The sequence below is a fragment of the Scyliorhinus canicula genome, chromosome 14, assembly GCF_902713615.1.
Source record: "Scyliorhinus canicula chromosome 14, sScyCan1.1, whole genome shotgun sequence".
In the NCBI taxonomy this organism is placed as follows: Eukaryota; Metazoa; Chordata; class Chondrichthyes; order Carcharhiniformes; family Scyliorhinidae; genus Scyliorhinus; species Scyliorhinus canicula.
The window spans coordinates 19,989,046-20,007,251 of NC_052159.1; the positions used below are offsets into that span (position 1 = coordinate 19,989,046).

General features: G+C 46.8%; 1 protein-coding gene across 1 annotated transcript in view; it reads right to left on the reverse strand.

Moving 5' to 3' along the window:
- The window catches only part of LOC119977562 (SH2 domain-containing protein 1A-like), a 103,591-nt gene extending 93,750 nt beyond the window's left edge, over positions 1 to 9,841 (reverse strand). The window contains exons 1-2 of the mRNA XM_038818654.1: positions 9,628 to 9,841; positions 4,436 to 4,496 (exon numbers count right to left, since the gene is read on the reverse strand). Of these exons, the coding sequence (XP_038674582.1) occupies positions 4,436 to 4,496; positions 9,628 to 9,761 (195 nt within the window). The 5' untranslated portion in view covers positions 9,762 to 9,841. The remainder of the gene's footprint in view (positions 1 to 4,435; positions 4,497 to 9,627) is intronic.
- Positions 9,842 to 18,206: the final 8,365 nt, after the last annotated feature.

Consider the following 18,206-nt stretch of genomic DNA (forward strand, 5'->3'; position numbering starts at 1 on the left):
ACTTTGTCAGGTTTTTTTGGCCTTGGGACCTTTCTCCCCGCTGAGGCCACACTTTCGTTGATTTCTCACTGCCGAGCGGATTTCGCCGGCAAGAATGGCTCCTCGCAGATCAGGGCGCCATTTTGACCGATCTTCCCCTCCTTTATCGACCCACCCCCCGCTTCAACCCCCCAACCTTATCGAGGGCCCAGGATCCCCCCCTCCAATGGGCAAGCCCCCCCCCCCCTCCCCCACCCCCGAGGTGCGTCACGCTGGTTCACATTTGTGTGAACCAATACTAAACGGCGAGGTCTCACAGGGCACCGGGTGAATCCGGCGCTAGGTATTTAAATTCGCTTAATTGCTCATTTAAATATGCAGCTCTGGATCTCGCCCAGCGAGGGTGAGATCCAAATCGTGCTGGGTAGAGCGAGTCGGGTGGCTCGCAATCGGCCTGGACGGTGCCCGATTTGGGGCGCTCGTGCAATTCGTCCATTGCACCCAGATCTGCACGGGACGCAACAGGGTCACTGAATCATACCCAATGTCTCTAATTATCTACTCCTCAGAAATCATCACAAAAATCCATTAGGCTTGTCCTTTTCCACATAAGCATGGTTTGAAATAAGATTATCTCATTTTTATGATGCCGTAATTATACCTTCTGTAGCCAGAGTGTCTGCCTGACTTTTAAACCAGGATTTTTACAAACATTGCTGCAGTATATATACATATATATACACACACTACCCAGCCCTTTAACCATTACTGCACCAGATACATATAACAGAATATATATCTCAAATTCCTACATTCATAACATCTGTGACAAGAATGTCATTCTGAAGCTTGGATTTGGAGTATTATGTACTTGCAAGATTCAAGTCTTTTTCACTGGCAGATGTGGTAAGTACTCGTGAGCTGTTTTCAAATTTTACCGCAAAAGGACTGAAATTAACAAAAGTGTATTTTCAGAATGTAGGAACAGAGGTTTACCCCCCCCCAAGTCTGTTCCATCATTCAATGAGGTGATTGTACTGTTGCTGGGTTGTATGGAAATGAAGACCAAGAATTAACAACATAAACACTTTATTAAAGCTCTTTATCAGCTCTTACATGTGTGGCCATGCTGGGAGCCTCTCACGCTCCCGACACCTCATTTCCTGTGAACAGGCCATCACAATATACACATGAATACAATCATCACACATCTGGAACTTAATTCCATGTATCCACCCTTGTCCCATATGCCTTGATACCTTTGGTTAACAATACCCTGTATTAATTTTGGGGTCCATGCATGGACTTCCAAAAGTTTACTTTCTGATGAGCAGGCTAGCTGGCTATGTATCTCAATGGGATCTTGCTGTGTTATGCTGGCTGCGCGCTTGGCCTGCATGACAATGGTTAGCCATAAGAATCTACAACATGATCTACAAAGAGCTTTCTTCCTGTTAATATCAGTCGACCTCAGAGTCTAGTGTAAACATCCTGCAACAGGGTTCAGAAGCTGCCAAGTTCACTTGTGGCCAACTTTTGTTTCAACTTTAAATTAATATGAAAATTCCCCCGTGATTGCAGTCAGGTGGCTGTACACAAAACAAAGCCCCAAGAGAGAGAAATCTGCCGCAATTGTGGAGACAGTAAAAGCTGGCAATGGCTGGGACCTGAACATTCAAGGGTACATGACATTTTGGAAGGACAGGACGCTAAGAAACGTTGCAGGGGTAGCTCTGTTAGTTAAGGGTGACAATAACACATTAGAGAGAGGGAGTTAGTTCGAAAGATCAAGATGTGGAATCAGTTTGGATAGAGGCAAGAAATAATAGCAGTCGGCTGTCACTTGTGGGAGTGGTTTATAGACCCCCTAACAGTAACCAGACTGTGGGATGGGGTATACAGGAAGAAAAAATCGGGGTTTGTGACAAAGGTATAGTGTTAATCATGGATGATTTGAATCTGAATATCAATTGGACAAATCAGGTTGGCAAGGGAAGCCTGGAAGATAAATTTATAGAGTGCTTTCTGGATGATTTCTTAGAGTAGTACATGCTGCAGCCAATCAGAGAACAGGCTATTCTGGATCTCCTAATGGGCAACAACAGGATAATTAATGACTTCATAATAAAGGTGCCCCTAGATTCAGTGATTGTAAGATTAAACTTCACATTCAGTTTGAGGGAGAGAAGAGTCGGTCTAAGATTAGTGTTTTAAAATTAAATAAGGGCAATTATGAGGGTATTAAAAGAGCTGACTAAAGTGAACTGGATAATCAAGTTAAGAAATAGGTCAATCGAGATAGTGGCAGAAATTGAAAGAGGCATTTTGTAACACTTAACAAAAGTTTCAGCAAAGCCTTTGACAAGGTCCCACATGGGAGACTTGTATTGAAGGAAAATGCACACGGGATATAGGGTAATTCGATAAGGTGGAGTCAAAATTGGCTTAGTTGTAGGAGTCAGAGGGTGATGACAGACGGCTGCTTTAGTGAGTGGAAGCCAATGTCCAGTGGGGTACCTCGGGGATCTGTGCTGGGTCCTCTATTATTCATCATTTATATAAACGACAGTGATGACTATGTGGGGGGTAGGGTCGGTAAGTTATCAGATGACACAAGGATTGATCTGGTGGTTAAAAGTGAGGTTGAGTGTCTTGGGTTACAGAAAGATATAGACGGGATGTTAAAATGGGCAGATAAGTGGCAGATGGAGTTTAACTCTGGAAAGTGTGAGGTGATGCACTTTGGAAGGAATAAGAAGGATAAATTTTACAAGGAATTATTTAATGACTGGCATGACACCAGGAAGTTCTGAGGAACAAAGGAACCTTGGCGTGGTTGCCCATAGATCTCTGAAGGCAGAAATGCCACGTTAATAGGGTGGTGAAAAAGGCATACGGGACACTGGATAAAAACAAATTATTGCAGGTGCTGGAATCTGAAACCAATGAGAAAATGCTGGAAAATCTCAGCAGGTCTGACAGCATCTGTGGGAAGAGAAAAGAGCTAGCGTTTCGAGTCCAGATGACCCTTTGTCAAAGTGTCATACGGGACACTTGAGGCATAGGTAACATTAGCAGGGGGGTCATTTTGGAGTTCTATAGAACTTTGGTGAGGCCACAGCTGGAGTACTGTGTGCAGTTCTGGTCGCCAGATTATAGGAGCAATATAATTGCACTGGAAGGGGTGCAGGGTAGATTCACCAGGATGTTGCCTGGGATGGAACATTTAAGTTAGAAAGAGAGGTCGAATAGGCTTGGGTTGTTTTCATTGGAGCAGAGAAGACTGAGGGGCGACCTGATCGAGTTGTACAAGATTATGAGGGGCATCGACAGGATGGATAGGGAGCAGCTGCTCCCTTTAATTGAAGGGTCAAGGTGAGGGGCAGGAGGTTTAGGGGGTTCTTTAGGAGGAAAGGCATTTTTACCCAGAGGGTGGTGACGGTCTGGAATGCACTGCCTGGGAGGGTGGTAGAGGCGGGTTACGCCACATCCTCTAAAAAGTACTTGGATGAGCACTTGACACATCATAACATTCAAGGTTATGGGCCAAGTGCTGGGAAGTGGGATTAGGTAGGCTGGTTGGTGTTTTTCATGTGTCGGTGCAGACTCAATTGTACCATTGCACTATATAGGAGCATATTAACATCTTTAAACTCTGAACCAAATGTCTGGGTCAATTCATCCCACTGGTATCTTGAATATTTGAATAGTTGCCATTGCTTTAGATTTTGCAAGAGCAACCTTTAGACCTTTTTTGTAAGGTGTTTTTACTTTCATAGAACACTACAGCGCAGTACGGGCCCTTCGGCCCTCGATGTTGCACCGACCATCCCTTTAATAAAATGATTTGGTAATGGTGTGTCACTCTTTGGAATCTGTTACTTCTTGTCACGATAACGTGCCTGGGCTATTGTGTTAGTTGAGGTTTTTAGAGGTTTAAAGTTCAGGTAGTTTTATAAATTGTGTTTTTCTGGCATTCCCCCTTCACCTCAGGAGCCCACAGGCTGTCCACTCCATCTATTATTTAATTTCGAGGTGCCAGTCTTTCTCGGTAAATATTGCCATATTTTACCACAGGTTGGGCAAGTAGACTGGACAACTTCCCTCGGAATTGAATGCCTTGCAAGAGGGGCAGCACGGTGGTCAGTGGTTAGCCCTGCTGACTCATAGCATCAGGGACCCGGGTTTGATTCTGGCCTTGGGTAATTGCCTGTGTGGAGTTTGCACTTTCTCCCCATGTCTGCATGAGTTTCCTCTGGGTGCTACGGTTTCCTCCCACAGTCCAAAGATGTGCAGGTTAGATGGGGTTATGGGAATAGGCGGAGAGGGTGGGGCTGTGAGCCTAGGTAGGGTGCTTTTCAGTGGGTTGGCGCAGACTCTCAATTGGCCGAATGACCACCTTCTGCACTGTAACGATTCTATGAAATGCTTTGATTAAATAGGCTGTATTCCTTACCTGAACAGAGTAATTTCCAGAAGTTTCAGAAATCCGGTAAGTATGAACAAATGTTTTATTTCTGGAGATGAAACAAAAACGTTTTTTAAGGAGCCAACCAGAAACAGCTTTAAAACCAATGTCCAATCCAAAATATGACGTAGAAGCAGTGCTCCGAAAGCTAGTGATTTGAAACAAACCTGTTCGACTTTAACCTGCTGTTGTAAGACTTCTTACCGTGCAATGCAAAATAGGGGGATTGGACCTCATGCTTCTTAAACACCTGGGCATATATGGTCAAGGTCATGGTCATGGTCAAGGCTTCTTGTGTATCTTGGGATTTCAATAGTGAAATACCCAGGGGTATGTTAACCTTCATTGATGAAAGTATCAGGGGACCTGAGGTGTGCTGAGAATCAGTTATGATGTAACAAACATCATAAAGTACATAATTATAAATTTTGAAACAAAGTTTTTTAAAAATAGTATTGTAAAAGTTGTCTAAAGTTAAATTACGGGGCGCTATAGTGTGGCGACTAGGTGAGTTTCACAGTAACTTCATTGCAGTGTTAATGTAAACCTACTTGTGACACCAATAAAGATTATTATTATTATTAATTGTATTTCACACCGCCAGCCCCCTTATCCATGGGGACTGGTGGAAAGGGAATCTGTCTCTTTCAGCTGGCAGTGTTGAACTGTTGCGGATTTTACACAGTCCCCATCGGGTGTTTGTGTTTCTCATCTGCAACAATTTGCAAGCTGGTGCTATTGGTCGGAAACTCCGATTTTGGCCAGCGCTCTCTCATATTTAAAAATTCGATCCAGACGTTGTGGGCGTCGCTGTCTGGGTCAGCGTTTATTGACCATCCTTAATTGCCCTTTGAGGGGGTATTTAAGAGTCGACCACATTGCTGTGGGTCCGGAGCTTCCTGTAGGGCAGGTAAGGATGCGCCCCCCCCCCCCCCCCCCCCCCCCAGGAGATTTGTGAATTGTTCAAGAATGCGCCTGTGTCGACCTGACATTGTGCACCGGTTACTGTGCTGCAGCCTGCAAGAGCAACAGCTCTCCTTCGCTGTAGAGTGTGGTTCACACCTTGCCCTGTCAGCTCCCCCCCCCCCCCCCCGCCCCCACTTGGTGCCTGGTCTCAATTTTCACTTCTGAACAACTTGCTCTTTATTCAGCTCCGCGGCACACTCAGAATAACAGTGAGCAAACGAGCGATGAAACGCTGCCCACAACTGTGCTCGCACGTAACGACCAAACCACATGAAAACACCGACTTCGAAATCGCAAGCCGAATTGGTGAGCAAGTTGTGGAACATAGTAAACTGAGGAGGAGGAGGGGGGGGGGGGGAGAAACAAAAGGTAAACCACAGCTCAGCAAGCAGCCGTCTCCCGACACATCTTCAAAAGGTCCACTCTTCCTATTGATGCAGAGGAAAGGTTTCAGACAACGGATGGATTCAGTCTAGTTCAAGCTGAATTACACTACAGTATTCCGGGGTTAAACCAATTATCAAGTTGATTTATGAATGGGCAGCCTAAACCTCCAACTAAATCACAGATGGTGGTGGATTCCTGTTAACTATTGTCCTTTTGTTTATAAAGTGGACAACATATTATTATCTAATAATTTAGATTTGCTCTTTCAGTTAACCTAACGCCGGTACAAGAACAACATACTTCATTTGGAATAGCAGGGCCAGTCATATAGGTAAGGCTATTTATTAATTAGTTTATGGGATATGGGGTCAGATATGGGCACAGTGGGTTCAGTTCCGGCCTGGGGTGACTGTGGAGTTTGCACTTTTTCCCCGTGGGTTTCCTCCTCTGTGCTTACTTCCTCAGAACGCACTGTAAGAATTCTAGGATTCTAAGAGTCACCCACATTGCTGTCGGTCTGGAGTTACGTGTGGGCCAGACGACCAACGATGGCAGACTCCCTTCCCTAAAGGGCATTAGTGAAACCAGAGGCTTTTTAAAATAACTTTGGATGCGGCCAAATTAATCAATGAATTGAAACTTGAAACACCACCAACAGCTATGGTGTGATTTGAACCCATGCCCCCCAGGAGATTAACCAGTGACCATTACCACACTGCCAACATGGTGTGGGTATATTGCCTCAACGGATAGGTGCCTAGTAGAAGCGATGAGCAGAATGCTCAGAACTACCCGATGTCTCTGCAAACAAGTGTAGATATTTCGAAAATAAAGCGACCTTTCAAGAGGGTCGCTTGAAATGCCCCACAGTTAAAGCCCACCTCAACCCTGCATCCAACATAACCCCTTAATGGGAACATGTTTTAAAGGAACACACCACGAGCTAAAATGGATTAAACATTTTGAATATCTCATCGTGAGGCTGCTGTCCCTCCCTCCCGGGCTGTGTTGTGTTTCTTAACTCTCGTCCACAGAAAAATGAGTGAAACGCGCAAAAAGCACTTCATGGCTCGAGATCAAAAGGCGCCCTGAATGTTACACCTCAGTTATGGGGTTTTATAAACAACAAAGGACAAACATTTCCACTGAAAATCAAGCAATACTTTTAGACTAATCGCCGCGTTTTATTCCAAACAACACCTCTGGCTGGGAGATTGCAGGGGGCTTTTTCTGTCCATTCAGTAAGGTGGGCGGTGTATTTCTAGCCACGTGTCAGGTTGGCTGAAATGAATTTGTGCAATATTTAATATTCTTCAAATTACAACCCCGGCTGAAGGGAGTTGAGGGAGGGGTGGGGGGTAATTCCAGACTCCGATTTGGAACTGTCTTCTCCCCAGAATGATATTGTGTAATTTCTCCTCTCAGTAAACGAGGCGTGGGTGCAGAGTGAGGGGGGGGGGGGGGGGGAGAAGGGGGTTTCAGCAAACAGCAACTCGCCTTGAAAGTGGCTCCGCCTCCGCCTTTCAAAGGCTCCCAACGCTCACACGCCACACACACTGTACTTTACACCCCCCCCCCCCCCCCCCCCCTCCCGAGAAAGTTACTGAAATAATATTGCGAATAATAAATAACTTCCTCGCGGGACTAAACCGAAGCGCCGGCTGTCAAATGGTCCGTGTGGATTCACGATTGAACAGTCAGGTTGGAGAGAGCTTGCAAGGTACTACTCAGAGTCAGACCCCAACATTAACTGGCTGCAGATCTACTGATATGACCGTAAACGGTTAAAAAAAAAGGATTGCTTAAGATCCACATCTGGACCGAGACTTGTTTCAATTTTTTTTTTAAACCTGCCCGAATAAAGGTTCAATGTGTCTGGTTTATTTCGCAATCAAAATCAAAGCCTAACAGGTCAGATCACATGGAGAATTTCATTCAAGGATTTGGAGGATTTCCTAAGGTTTTTTTTGGGAGGGAGTTAATTTTCCACTTCCCCCCTCAATTTCAGCCCCCGCTCTGAAGCATTGACGACTGAATTTGCTGTCCAGGTATTTAGGATTATGTTTTAGCGGAAAGACCGTTTTGGCTGTTAAACTGAGCTGTGAATAGTGCAGTTTCCTTATTTCCATGTTTATCGAATTCTCCCCGGACCTTCTTGAGCAGTGAGCAGTGAGGGTCCCAAAGGCGGGGGAAGCAAAATATTGTTACTTTTTCTTTTTCTGCCAACGCAATTTCCCTGTTGGGCTTCAGCGACCCCCGTGGTCTAATTTCCACGCTCTTTCCCCCGGAGACAGGGGGCATTGTGACACATTATTACACATCGCTGGGAAACCAGCGCGTTCATTGCATTGCGGAGACAACTTGGGAATACTCAAGCGGTGTTTGTTTTGAAGACCTGACGGGCGCGGGGGCTGAATGTTTTGACTCGTCTATATCCAAATGAGGACAATTTAAATATTCGCTGAAGACGTTTTAATCCGCCCTGTCCCGAATTCTACCCGGGGCGAAAGTGTGGAATCAATTTCGCAGCAACAAAAATATTACATCTGCAACTTTGCGGCTTCGAGCCGCGTTTCAAAATTGGATTTATTGCTAATGTCCATTTCGTTGCTTATTTCCCAAACCGGAGGCAGGCTCCATCCACCTCGTCATTAATGTCACATTTGTGCTTTGCGCAACTCTCCCTTGAGGGAGTTGGTAAATTAATGTCAAATTAATATGGCAAAAAAAAAATCAAAATTGGGGCAGAGCGGAAGAATGACCTTTTGGGGTTTTTTAAAAGCGAAACAGATAATTTGTCAAATCTGGTAACGGGTCAGTGGACACTTTCCCAGCGAAAGACTTAGAAAAATGTATGATATTTAATTATGAGTTCAGCGTTCACCCGAATATCCACCTCTGACCTGCAGTAATTGTGCCCAATAACCCGGTGGTCAAAAATGACATCCGCATATTTTGATTTATCGAGATAGATTGCAGAATCATTGTAATTTACGAAAATATTTATGGCACAGTTGCTTTCTGAATGGGCACCAGAGAGAAATGCAACAATTCAATCTCACACAGCTGACGGTTGTACCATCTGGGTGGAGCAGGCGGGAAAGACTCGAATTTCGATTAATGTATTGTCCAGCTTGCAAAATAAGCTGGAAGCGAGACTGGACAACGAAACGGGTCGCCACCGTGTATTTAACAGGTTCACGAGCACGGTGCGGACAGGGGGGGTGGTGTTGGGCGGGGGGGGGGGGGGTCATTTAATGAGATTGGGAGCGAGGGGCCATTTAGTCAATTGTTTCAGAAATGGATGGTCCTGAACGCACCCCAGTGAGGGTCGTACACCCCAACCACTGGCCTCAGGTCCGCAACATGTTTGCAAACAAGTAGATTTCCAGTGGCGGTCCATTCATCCAGTCTGATCGGGCCAGCCTCAGGTCCACGACTCAAGGAAGTACCTGTCCAACAACTAGGCTCCCGAAGGAGTTTCCTGCACATCTACATTGACCAGGTTTCAACACGTATTCCATTGGCTCTTGGGATGGGGGGGGGGGGGGGGTGGGGGGGGGGGGGGATGAAAGGCGCTATGCAAATGCATTTTCCTTCCAAGCATGCCCCTATATTTTATTCCCTCGTTTCCCATTCGTTCCATATTTCGTTCGCAGACATGTGAGTCGAAACTCGAAACGTGGAGTTGACGCCGTCCCAGTTCCACCTGAACCTCCCTACTTGCTGGCGTCGAAGTGGTTGGTTTTCTGTAAGACATGCACTCTCTCCCGCCCCCCTCCTCTCCGCTCTCACTGGCCATCTCCCTGCTCAGCTTTCATACTCACAGCAGACACAGGCAGTAAGTCCCAGGTACGGTCTCGCTGTCCCGGATCAGGTAGCTGCCGTCTTTGCCTGCCGATGCCAACAAGTCCTCGGTCTCTGCCTGGCCAATTCTCCCGTGGTAGAAAGATAACCTCATGATTTCTAAGGAGGGAGGGGGGGCCCTCTGAGAGACAGAAGGGTGCTCTCTCACTCTCTGCCCTCTCTCTGTATTTTGTTTCACGGTGTGCAATAGGTCGGGGGGGGGGGGGGGGGGGGGGGGGGGGGGGGGGGTAGGATTCGGAGGGTTTTCTGGTGTGTGTTGTAGCTAACCCGGCCCCGACTTCCTGACTGATAACAGTACCATGTACAGAGAAGTGTAGAGAGAGCCACTTCCCCGTTCTCTGCGAGGCAGCATCACTTTTTTTTTAATCTCCTCGCAATCAATTTGAAACATCCGGCATCTCGACAAAATTAGACAGGAAGCAAGACAGCGACACATTTGCACCTGACTTAATGCACTTCTTTCAAATTGTTTTGTCTTTATACTGTACACGTGAAGCCTAACTTCCAAAACCAATGTGTTCGGTGTTCTGCAGATTGGCCCTGTTGGGATAATAGGATTCAGGGATGGATTTGTAGAATCAGCGAATTGATTCAGCCCAGAAAGAGACCATTCGGTCCATGCGGCCTGTGCTAGAATTACCCCGCCCTCCTTGTGGTAATATTATTAAAGTAGTTTGGCCACCTTATTGCAGTGAGTTATTAGGTGCAGAAAGCCACGACCAGTTTCAATGTGCTTCAGCCAGGAGTGATCCACAATAATGCACAGTGGCACCCTTTCTGGACACAGCCCTTCCCCGACTGTGAACTGGTTGCTTGGAGGGCTGATCAGCCGAGAGGGGGCACGGGGCATCTTGGCAATTGATCGAGCCAATGTGGACAGCGATAGATGGCGAGGACCTCTAGTGGCTCAACCCAGATTTTTTTTAAAGTCCATCAACTGAATTTGTAATGGTAAACTGAGGGGAATTGTATAGAACTCCTCGGGCTTTCTGGCTCACAGTGAATATTACATATACCACAATTGTATTGAAGCATCCCAGAGTGCAACATGGTCTATGTAGATAATTTAAATACCTTTGCACCATTTTAATGGCCATTTTGAAATGACTGTAATGTTTCTTTGACTGCATTGAAACACCTCAGCATGCAACATCATGTAGGTAGAAAACCTGAATCTTATTGCACTTTGTGTGACTGCCAGTAGCACTGTTACTTCACAGTGCCAGGGTCACAGGTTCGATTCCTGGCTTGGGTCACTGGCTGTGCAGAGTTTGCACCTGTGTCTGCGGGGGTTTCCTCCGGGAACTCCGGTTTCCTCCCACAAGTCCTGAAAGACGTGCTGTTAGGTGAATTGGACATTCTGAATTCTCCCTCCATGTACCCGAACAGGTGCCGGATAGTGGCAACTAGGGAATTTTCACAGTAACTTCATTGCAGTGTTAATGTGAGCCTACTTGTGACATGAATAACGATTATTATTATTTTGAAATAGAACCATTGTGCGGGATGCTCCGGTTTCTCGGCTGTGTGTTTCTCAGTGGCATGCCCTTCGCTGGTGTTGGGATTCTATCCTCCTGTCGCTTTCCAATAGGATTTCCCACAAAACCACCCAGACCACCATCTAACCTGCCGGTGGGGGTGCACTGCCAGCAGGAAAAGTGAATTCTGATGGCCGGCAAAATCTGACATAGAAACATAGAAAATAGGAGCAGGAGGAGGCCATTCAGCCCTTCAAGCCTGCTCCACATTCATCCAACTCAGTAACCTGCTCCTGTCCACCCCCCCCCCCCCCCCCCCACCCCCCTCCATGTACTTTCATCCCTTTAATCCCAAGAGCTATATCTAATTCTTTCTTGGAAATATACAATGTTTTGGCCTCAACTGCTTTCTGTGGTAAAGAATTCCACAGGCCAACCACTCTCTGGCTGAAGAAATTTCTCCTCATCTCAGTCCTAAATGGTCTACCCCATATTCTCAGACTGACCCCTGGTTCTGAACTCTCCCGCAATCAGGAACAACCTTTCTGCATCTATCATGTCTAGTCCTGTTAGAATTTTATAGATTTCTATGAGATCTCCATTGGCACAGTGGTTAGCACTGCTGGCTCACAGCTCCAGGGACCCGGGTTCAAATCCAGCCGCGGATGAATGTCTGTCTGGAGTTTGCACTTTCTCCCCGTGTCTGCGTGGGTTTCCTCGGGGTGCTCCGGTTTCCTCCAAAGATGTGCTGTTAGGTGGATTGGCCATGCTAAATTGGCCCTTAGTGTCCAAATGTTAGGTGGGGTTACGGGGATAGGGTGGAGGTGTGGGCTTAAGAAGGGTCCTCTTTAAAAAGCCAGTGTAGAATCAATGGGCCGAATGAACCTCTTCTGCACTGTAGATTCTATGATTCTTCTGAAATGCTTGCAATGTTCCTTCAGATATTTTACGAATAAAGCATATTTTTACAAAAAAATATAAGCGATACCAAATGGCCATGTCCCCATGAGAACAGACTCTCATCCGCAAGAGGACAACAATATATAACGGCATGGCTTCCAGTTCGCTCCTAACTGGCAAGGTGTAGAGTCTCAGTGTCCATAATTCTATCACTGAAAGGCCTTGGGAAGGTTGCAGTTGATTGTGCAGTGATGATACACAGGACCAAAGTTGTGATAGAACCTCCCTGTGGTTCTTGGCCAAGAACCTCACCTTCCAATTTCCATACTACCTGCTCTACGACTGGGTTTCTGTTGTGGTTCTTCAAACTCCTGAGCTCAAATGGCCGGCACGGTAGCACAGTGGTTAGCACTGATGCTTCACAGCGCCAAGGTCCCAGGTTCGATTGTCGGCATGGGTCACTGCCTGTGCGGAGTCTGCATGTTCTCCACGTGTCTGCGTGGGTTTCCTCCAGGTGCTCTAGTTTCCTCCCACATGTCCCTAAAGATGTGGGTCTGGATTCTCAGATTGTGAGGCCATGTCCTCATGTCGGTGTGGGAACGGTGGCGTTTTACGCCGACAAATCGGTGCAAAATGGCCACCGATGCTCGATTTGACTGGGGGCTAGCAGCCGAGCAGCATAGAGCACCCGGCTCTAACTGCCGATATGGCACAGAGAATTGCTGGGTCTGTGGTCGTGCATGCACGGCGGCGGCCTGCAAGTGGCCGCGCTTTGCAACATGGCGCTGGCTGCACACGGACCCGGCCTGACCCCCTTGGCCCCGGACCACCCCGCAAAAGTGCCCCCAGCCCCAGCCCATGGATTGGCCCTCCCCCGACTGTGGCACGTTGGACTGCGTCTGCAGCCGTCATGCCGAGTTCCTGACAGGTGAGACAATGAGAGACCCATGCATTCGGGAACTCGGCCGGTTGGGCACGGAGCATCGGGGGGTGGGCCTCATGCAACATCCTGAGGCCGTCGATATGCCGCTTTTGAGCGGTGGAACATTGTGAAAGCGACGGCGCCCCCGATTTGGTCGGAAACGGGTGTTCTCCTGCCGTTGGCCAAACGCGATTTTGGCGTCGGCGACCATAGAATCCCGCCCGTGCTCGTTAGGTGAATTGAACATTCTGAATTCTCCCTCTGTGTACCCGAACAGGGTGGCGACTAGGGGATCTTCACAGTAACTTCATTGCAGTGTTAATGTGAGCCGACTTGTGACATGAATAAAGATTATTATTATCAAAATGCAACATTCCTGAAACAGCTCATCTCCTAATAGGGCAGAAAACCCGGGGCAGGATCCCTAACATTTAACTGCTTGGGGACCATTGAATGGACAAAGCCCAACAAATGGTGCAGAGCATCACTTAAAGTGTCATGGGTTCATTGGCAACAATGCAAGTAGTTGTGTAATAAGTGGCATACTCTTGCATAATTAAAATTCGTTGTCACACATGCTTGAAAATGTCAACTGCAAATGAGATGCCAACGACCTCTGGTGGCCGCTCTAAACTGGGGCATTGGATAATGAGTTAAGAGTTATAGTCATGAGTTAATGATGCATATAATCATGTAACAGTGACAGCAGCAATCATGTCCTAGAGACTCTGTAGAGCAGCTGGAATTGGCTATGGAACAGATATACCTACCGTATAGCCAATTTTGTATATAGTGTTATTAAAGTAATCTTGAAGTGATCTGCCTGAGTCAGACTCAATTTACTCATGAGTTGAGCAAAACTTTCTCTGTATAGATTTGACCACAAGACCGACACAAAAAACATGTTAGCGGCATGTTAACTACAATTTGGGGCCATCGACAGGAGCCCCACAGTGAGAGAATGGAAGAAATGAAAATGAAAATCGCTTATTGTCACAAGTAGGCTTCAAATGAAGTTACTGTGAAAAGCCCCTAGTCGCCACATTCCGGCGCCTGTTCAGGGAGGCTGGTATGGGAAGAAGACACGTTCAGAGCAAAAATCTTAAAACTCACCTTGGTGAGAGGCACACTGAGAATCAGTAACAATGTCAGTACCAGTCGAGCAGTTCCATAGCTGTTGAAAAACCGCTGTGTGCCTTTAAAACCTCAGATACTTTTGATCAGTTTTACCCAGGTGCCCTGATTTGCGAGATGAACAACGGACAAAACAGGTACATGGTTTAATGCAATTTTATTCACAATTCTCTCACTCAACAATGTATGATTCAGACTCACAGCTGAGCTTTAGTTTTTACCCGCACTTAGTGAAGGAGGCTGGCAGACTACGATCACTCAATGTGGAGGTCTTCTCTGGGCTTCGGAATCCAGGGTCCTGTCTTCTTGCGATGGTTGTGCCTGGGGGACCCCCAGATTATCCATGACGATCTGTTCGATGTTCCTTTCTTTATGCTGGTATGCTAGAATTGAGTGATAGGTATATGCCCACAACTGGCCATTGTCCCATCCAGACCCCAACTCTTTAATGAGAAAAAATAAGATACTCCTGTTTATTCAAGATAATTCAATCAAGATCCATTGCCCTCTGAAAGACCCTTCTCTGACCAGCCACCAGCTTACTATGGAACCTGATGGCTTCTTTTGTCTGTCCTTCATCCAACTGCAAAGTTGATCACCTGCGTCTGGAACTGTGTTACATATTCATAGCATGGTCTTGTTCTTTTGTGTAAATGTGAGTGGGTAATCACAAAGTCCATACAGCAATAACAAGTTTATGCTTTGATTTGAGGTGGCGCGGTGGCACGGTGGTTAGCACTGCTGCCTCACAGCTCCAGGGACCTAGGTTCAATTCCAGCCTCGAGTGACTGTGTCGAGTTTGCACTTTCTCCCCATGTCTGCGTGGGTTTCTTCCGAGTTCTCCGCTTTCCTCCCAGAGTCCAAGGATGTGCAGGTTAGGTGGATTGGCCATGATAAATTGTCCCTTAGTCGCTAAAGGTTAGGTGGGGTTACTGAGTTACGGGGATAGGGTGGAGGCGTGGGCTGAGGTAGGGTGCTCTTTCAAGGGCCGGTGTCGGCTAAATGGGCTGAATGGCCTCCTTCTGCACTGTAAATTTTATGATTCTGTGAGTACTCTTGCAGACAGCCAGTATCAATTTCAGACAGAGCCTCATTTGACAGTTTGTGTTCCCGGCCTATGTGTTTTGCCAGCCTGACCACACCTCGTGGGCCCTCAGAAAGGTCAACATTGGGAGTTGTGGATGAACCACTTGCTAAAGCACTGAGCAACATCGGGTTTGCATGCCAAAGAGTAAAAGCACTAGGTTTTCCTCCATGCCAAAAGGCTTGTCGCCAACAATGTCCTCCTGAGACGGGAGTAGAAGAGACCCAGACAGAGTTTGAAACTATCCTAAAAAAATATTTTAGTCCAGCAACAAAACCAAGTAATTGAATAAGCATCATTGCATCAGAAATCCCAAAGACGAGGGGAATACGGCCAATTGTTTCTTATCGGCCTATATCACCCAACTCATTCTTGCGAGTATGGTATATTGAAAGATAAACTTCTTCATGACTGCATTGTCACCAGAATTCTCGATGAAAATCTGCCAAATGTTTTAAAGACAAAAGGCGACTTAATACTTGATCAAATGGTTCCGCGTGCAAGGCAGGCCGAAAGCAGAGAGCTAAATTGGGCTGTAATTCATCACAACATTGAAGCTCTGGATTACTTCATTGGCTGGGTAGGTACAAGAGGGCAGCACCAACCACTAAAAGCCCACCAGATGGGCAAAAGGGCGGGAGCATCCCTACCCGATGATCTGAACAAGTTCTATGGTCACTTTGAGCAGTCAGCAAATGCATCCGTGCCACCCGCCCCAACAGCCCTGGACACACCCATACCCACTATTACAGCCTCAGAGGTAAGAGCTGCCTTCTTGAAAGTGAATCCGCGGAAAGCGATGGGCCTCGATGGAGTCTCCGGGCAAGCACTCAGAGCCTGCACAGACCAGCTAGTGAGTGTATCCGGGGTATTTTCAACCCCTTAATCCTCCACTCTGAGGCCCCCACCTCCTTCAAGAAGACCACCATAATACCAGTGCCAAAGAAGAACAAGGTAGCCTGCCTCAACGACTACCGACTGGTGGCCCTGACGTCTATTATTATGAAATGCTTCGAGCGGCTAGGCATGCGACGGATTACTGCCAGCCTCCCAGACGGTCTCGATCCACTGCAGTTTGCCTATCACCACAACTGGTCCACAGCAGATGCTATTTCCCAGGCTCCACAATCATCACTCGAACATCTCAACAAGGACACCTACGTAAGACTGCTGTTCATCAACTACAGCTCCGCCTTCAACACTATTATCCAGACAAGACTAATAACCAAACTCTACAATCTTGGACTTGACCCCTCCCTGTGCAGCTGGGTCCTTGACTTCCTCACCAACAGACCGCAATCTTTCAGGATAGGCAACAGCATCTCCTCCACAATAGTCCTCAACACCGGGGCCCCACAAGGATGTGTGCTCAGTCCTCTACTGTACTCCCTATACACACATGACTGTGTGGCAAGATTTAACTCCAACTCAATCTATAAATTTGCGGATGATACGATTGTGGCAGGCCGTATCTCAAGCAACGACGATTCAGACTACAGGAGGGAGATAAATCACTTGGTTGCATGGTGTCCCAAAAACAACCTCTCTCTACATGTAGGAATGACCAAGGAACTGATCATCAACTTCAGGAAGCTAGCACGGGGGTGGCCTGCTGTTGGCTGGAAGCGGGATCTTGGGGCCCCATTGCTGTCAACAGGGTTTCCCATTGTGTGCACCGCACGCCAGCGGCAACCCACGGCAGAGATCAGCCATCAGCGGGCGGCAGAAAATCTGGAAAATTACGGCCCACATCTTAAATTTTAAATATAATTTTTATGAAGTATTTTCCTATTTATCTATAACAATAAACACAACAAATAACAGAAGAATTGGTGAAAAATGGTACAGACAGAACAAGAGTCATCGCAAGCATAAATAGAAGTAAAACATTACAGAATAGATTCGGAACAGGCCAGTTGAGGAACCAGAGCCCCTAGCTAAAATGCCAGAACAATTCAACAACTAAATACCACTGTGAGTGGGAATAGAAGGCATGATCATATCAATACACAGAATGACAGAAGGGTAACAATGCAGATCACACCACTCAAAGTATTGTGATACAGACGAACAACTTAAAATGGATTAAGTTGAATTAAACTAGAGTAAATTCGCTCATGGAAAGCTTATCAAAAGTAAGTTAGCCAAGGTGGAACATATGAAATTAAGATGTGGAGGTGCCGGCGTTGGACTGGGGTGAGCACAGTAAGAAGTCTTAGTTGGATTAGAAGTTGGACTTTAACCTGGTGTTGTAAGACTTCTTAATATGAAATTAAGATAGGGTTCCATACTTTCTGAAATGCATCAGATTTAGATGGAAGTGTGGCACAGTGGTGCAGTAGTTAGCACTGCTGTCTTGCGGCACTAAGGATCTGGGTACGATTCCGGCCCTGTGTCACTGTGTGGAGTTTGCACATTCTCCCAGTGTCTGCGTGGTTTTAGCCCCACAAGCCAAAAAGATGTGCAGAGTAGGTGGATTGGCCACACTAAATTGCCCCTTAATTGGAAAACAATTATTTGGTACTCTAAATTTATTTTTAAAAAGATTTAGTGTGGAGGACGGAAGTCAAATATTCCTTGAGGATGCTTTCGAAAATGAGCCTCTGCCAGTTTTGAATGGAAGGATTTTTCTCACTAATCCATGAGCATATGGTATTTTTATGAGCAGCAAAGGCCTGAATATTATATAGCCCTTTTTCATTAGAATCCGCGATTCTCCCATCCGGGAAACCCAGAATCAGAAATACAGGATTAGATTCGAAAGCTTTTTCAAAAATTCTCTCCAGCTTCCTGACCACACCTGGGGCGAAATTCTCCGACCCCCAGCAGGGTCGGAGAATCGCCTGGGGCCGCCGAAAATCCCGCCCCCACCGTGGCAGAGATTCTCCGCCACCCGGGAAGTGGCGGTGGCGGGAATCTCGCCACTCCGATCGGAGAAGCCCCTGCGGTGATTCTCCGGCCCGGATGGGCCGAAGTCCCGCCGCTGGGAGGCCTCTCCCGCCGCCGAGGTTTGAACCACCT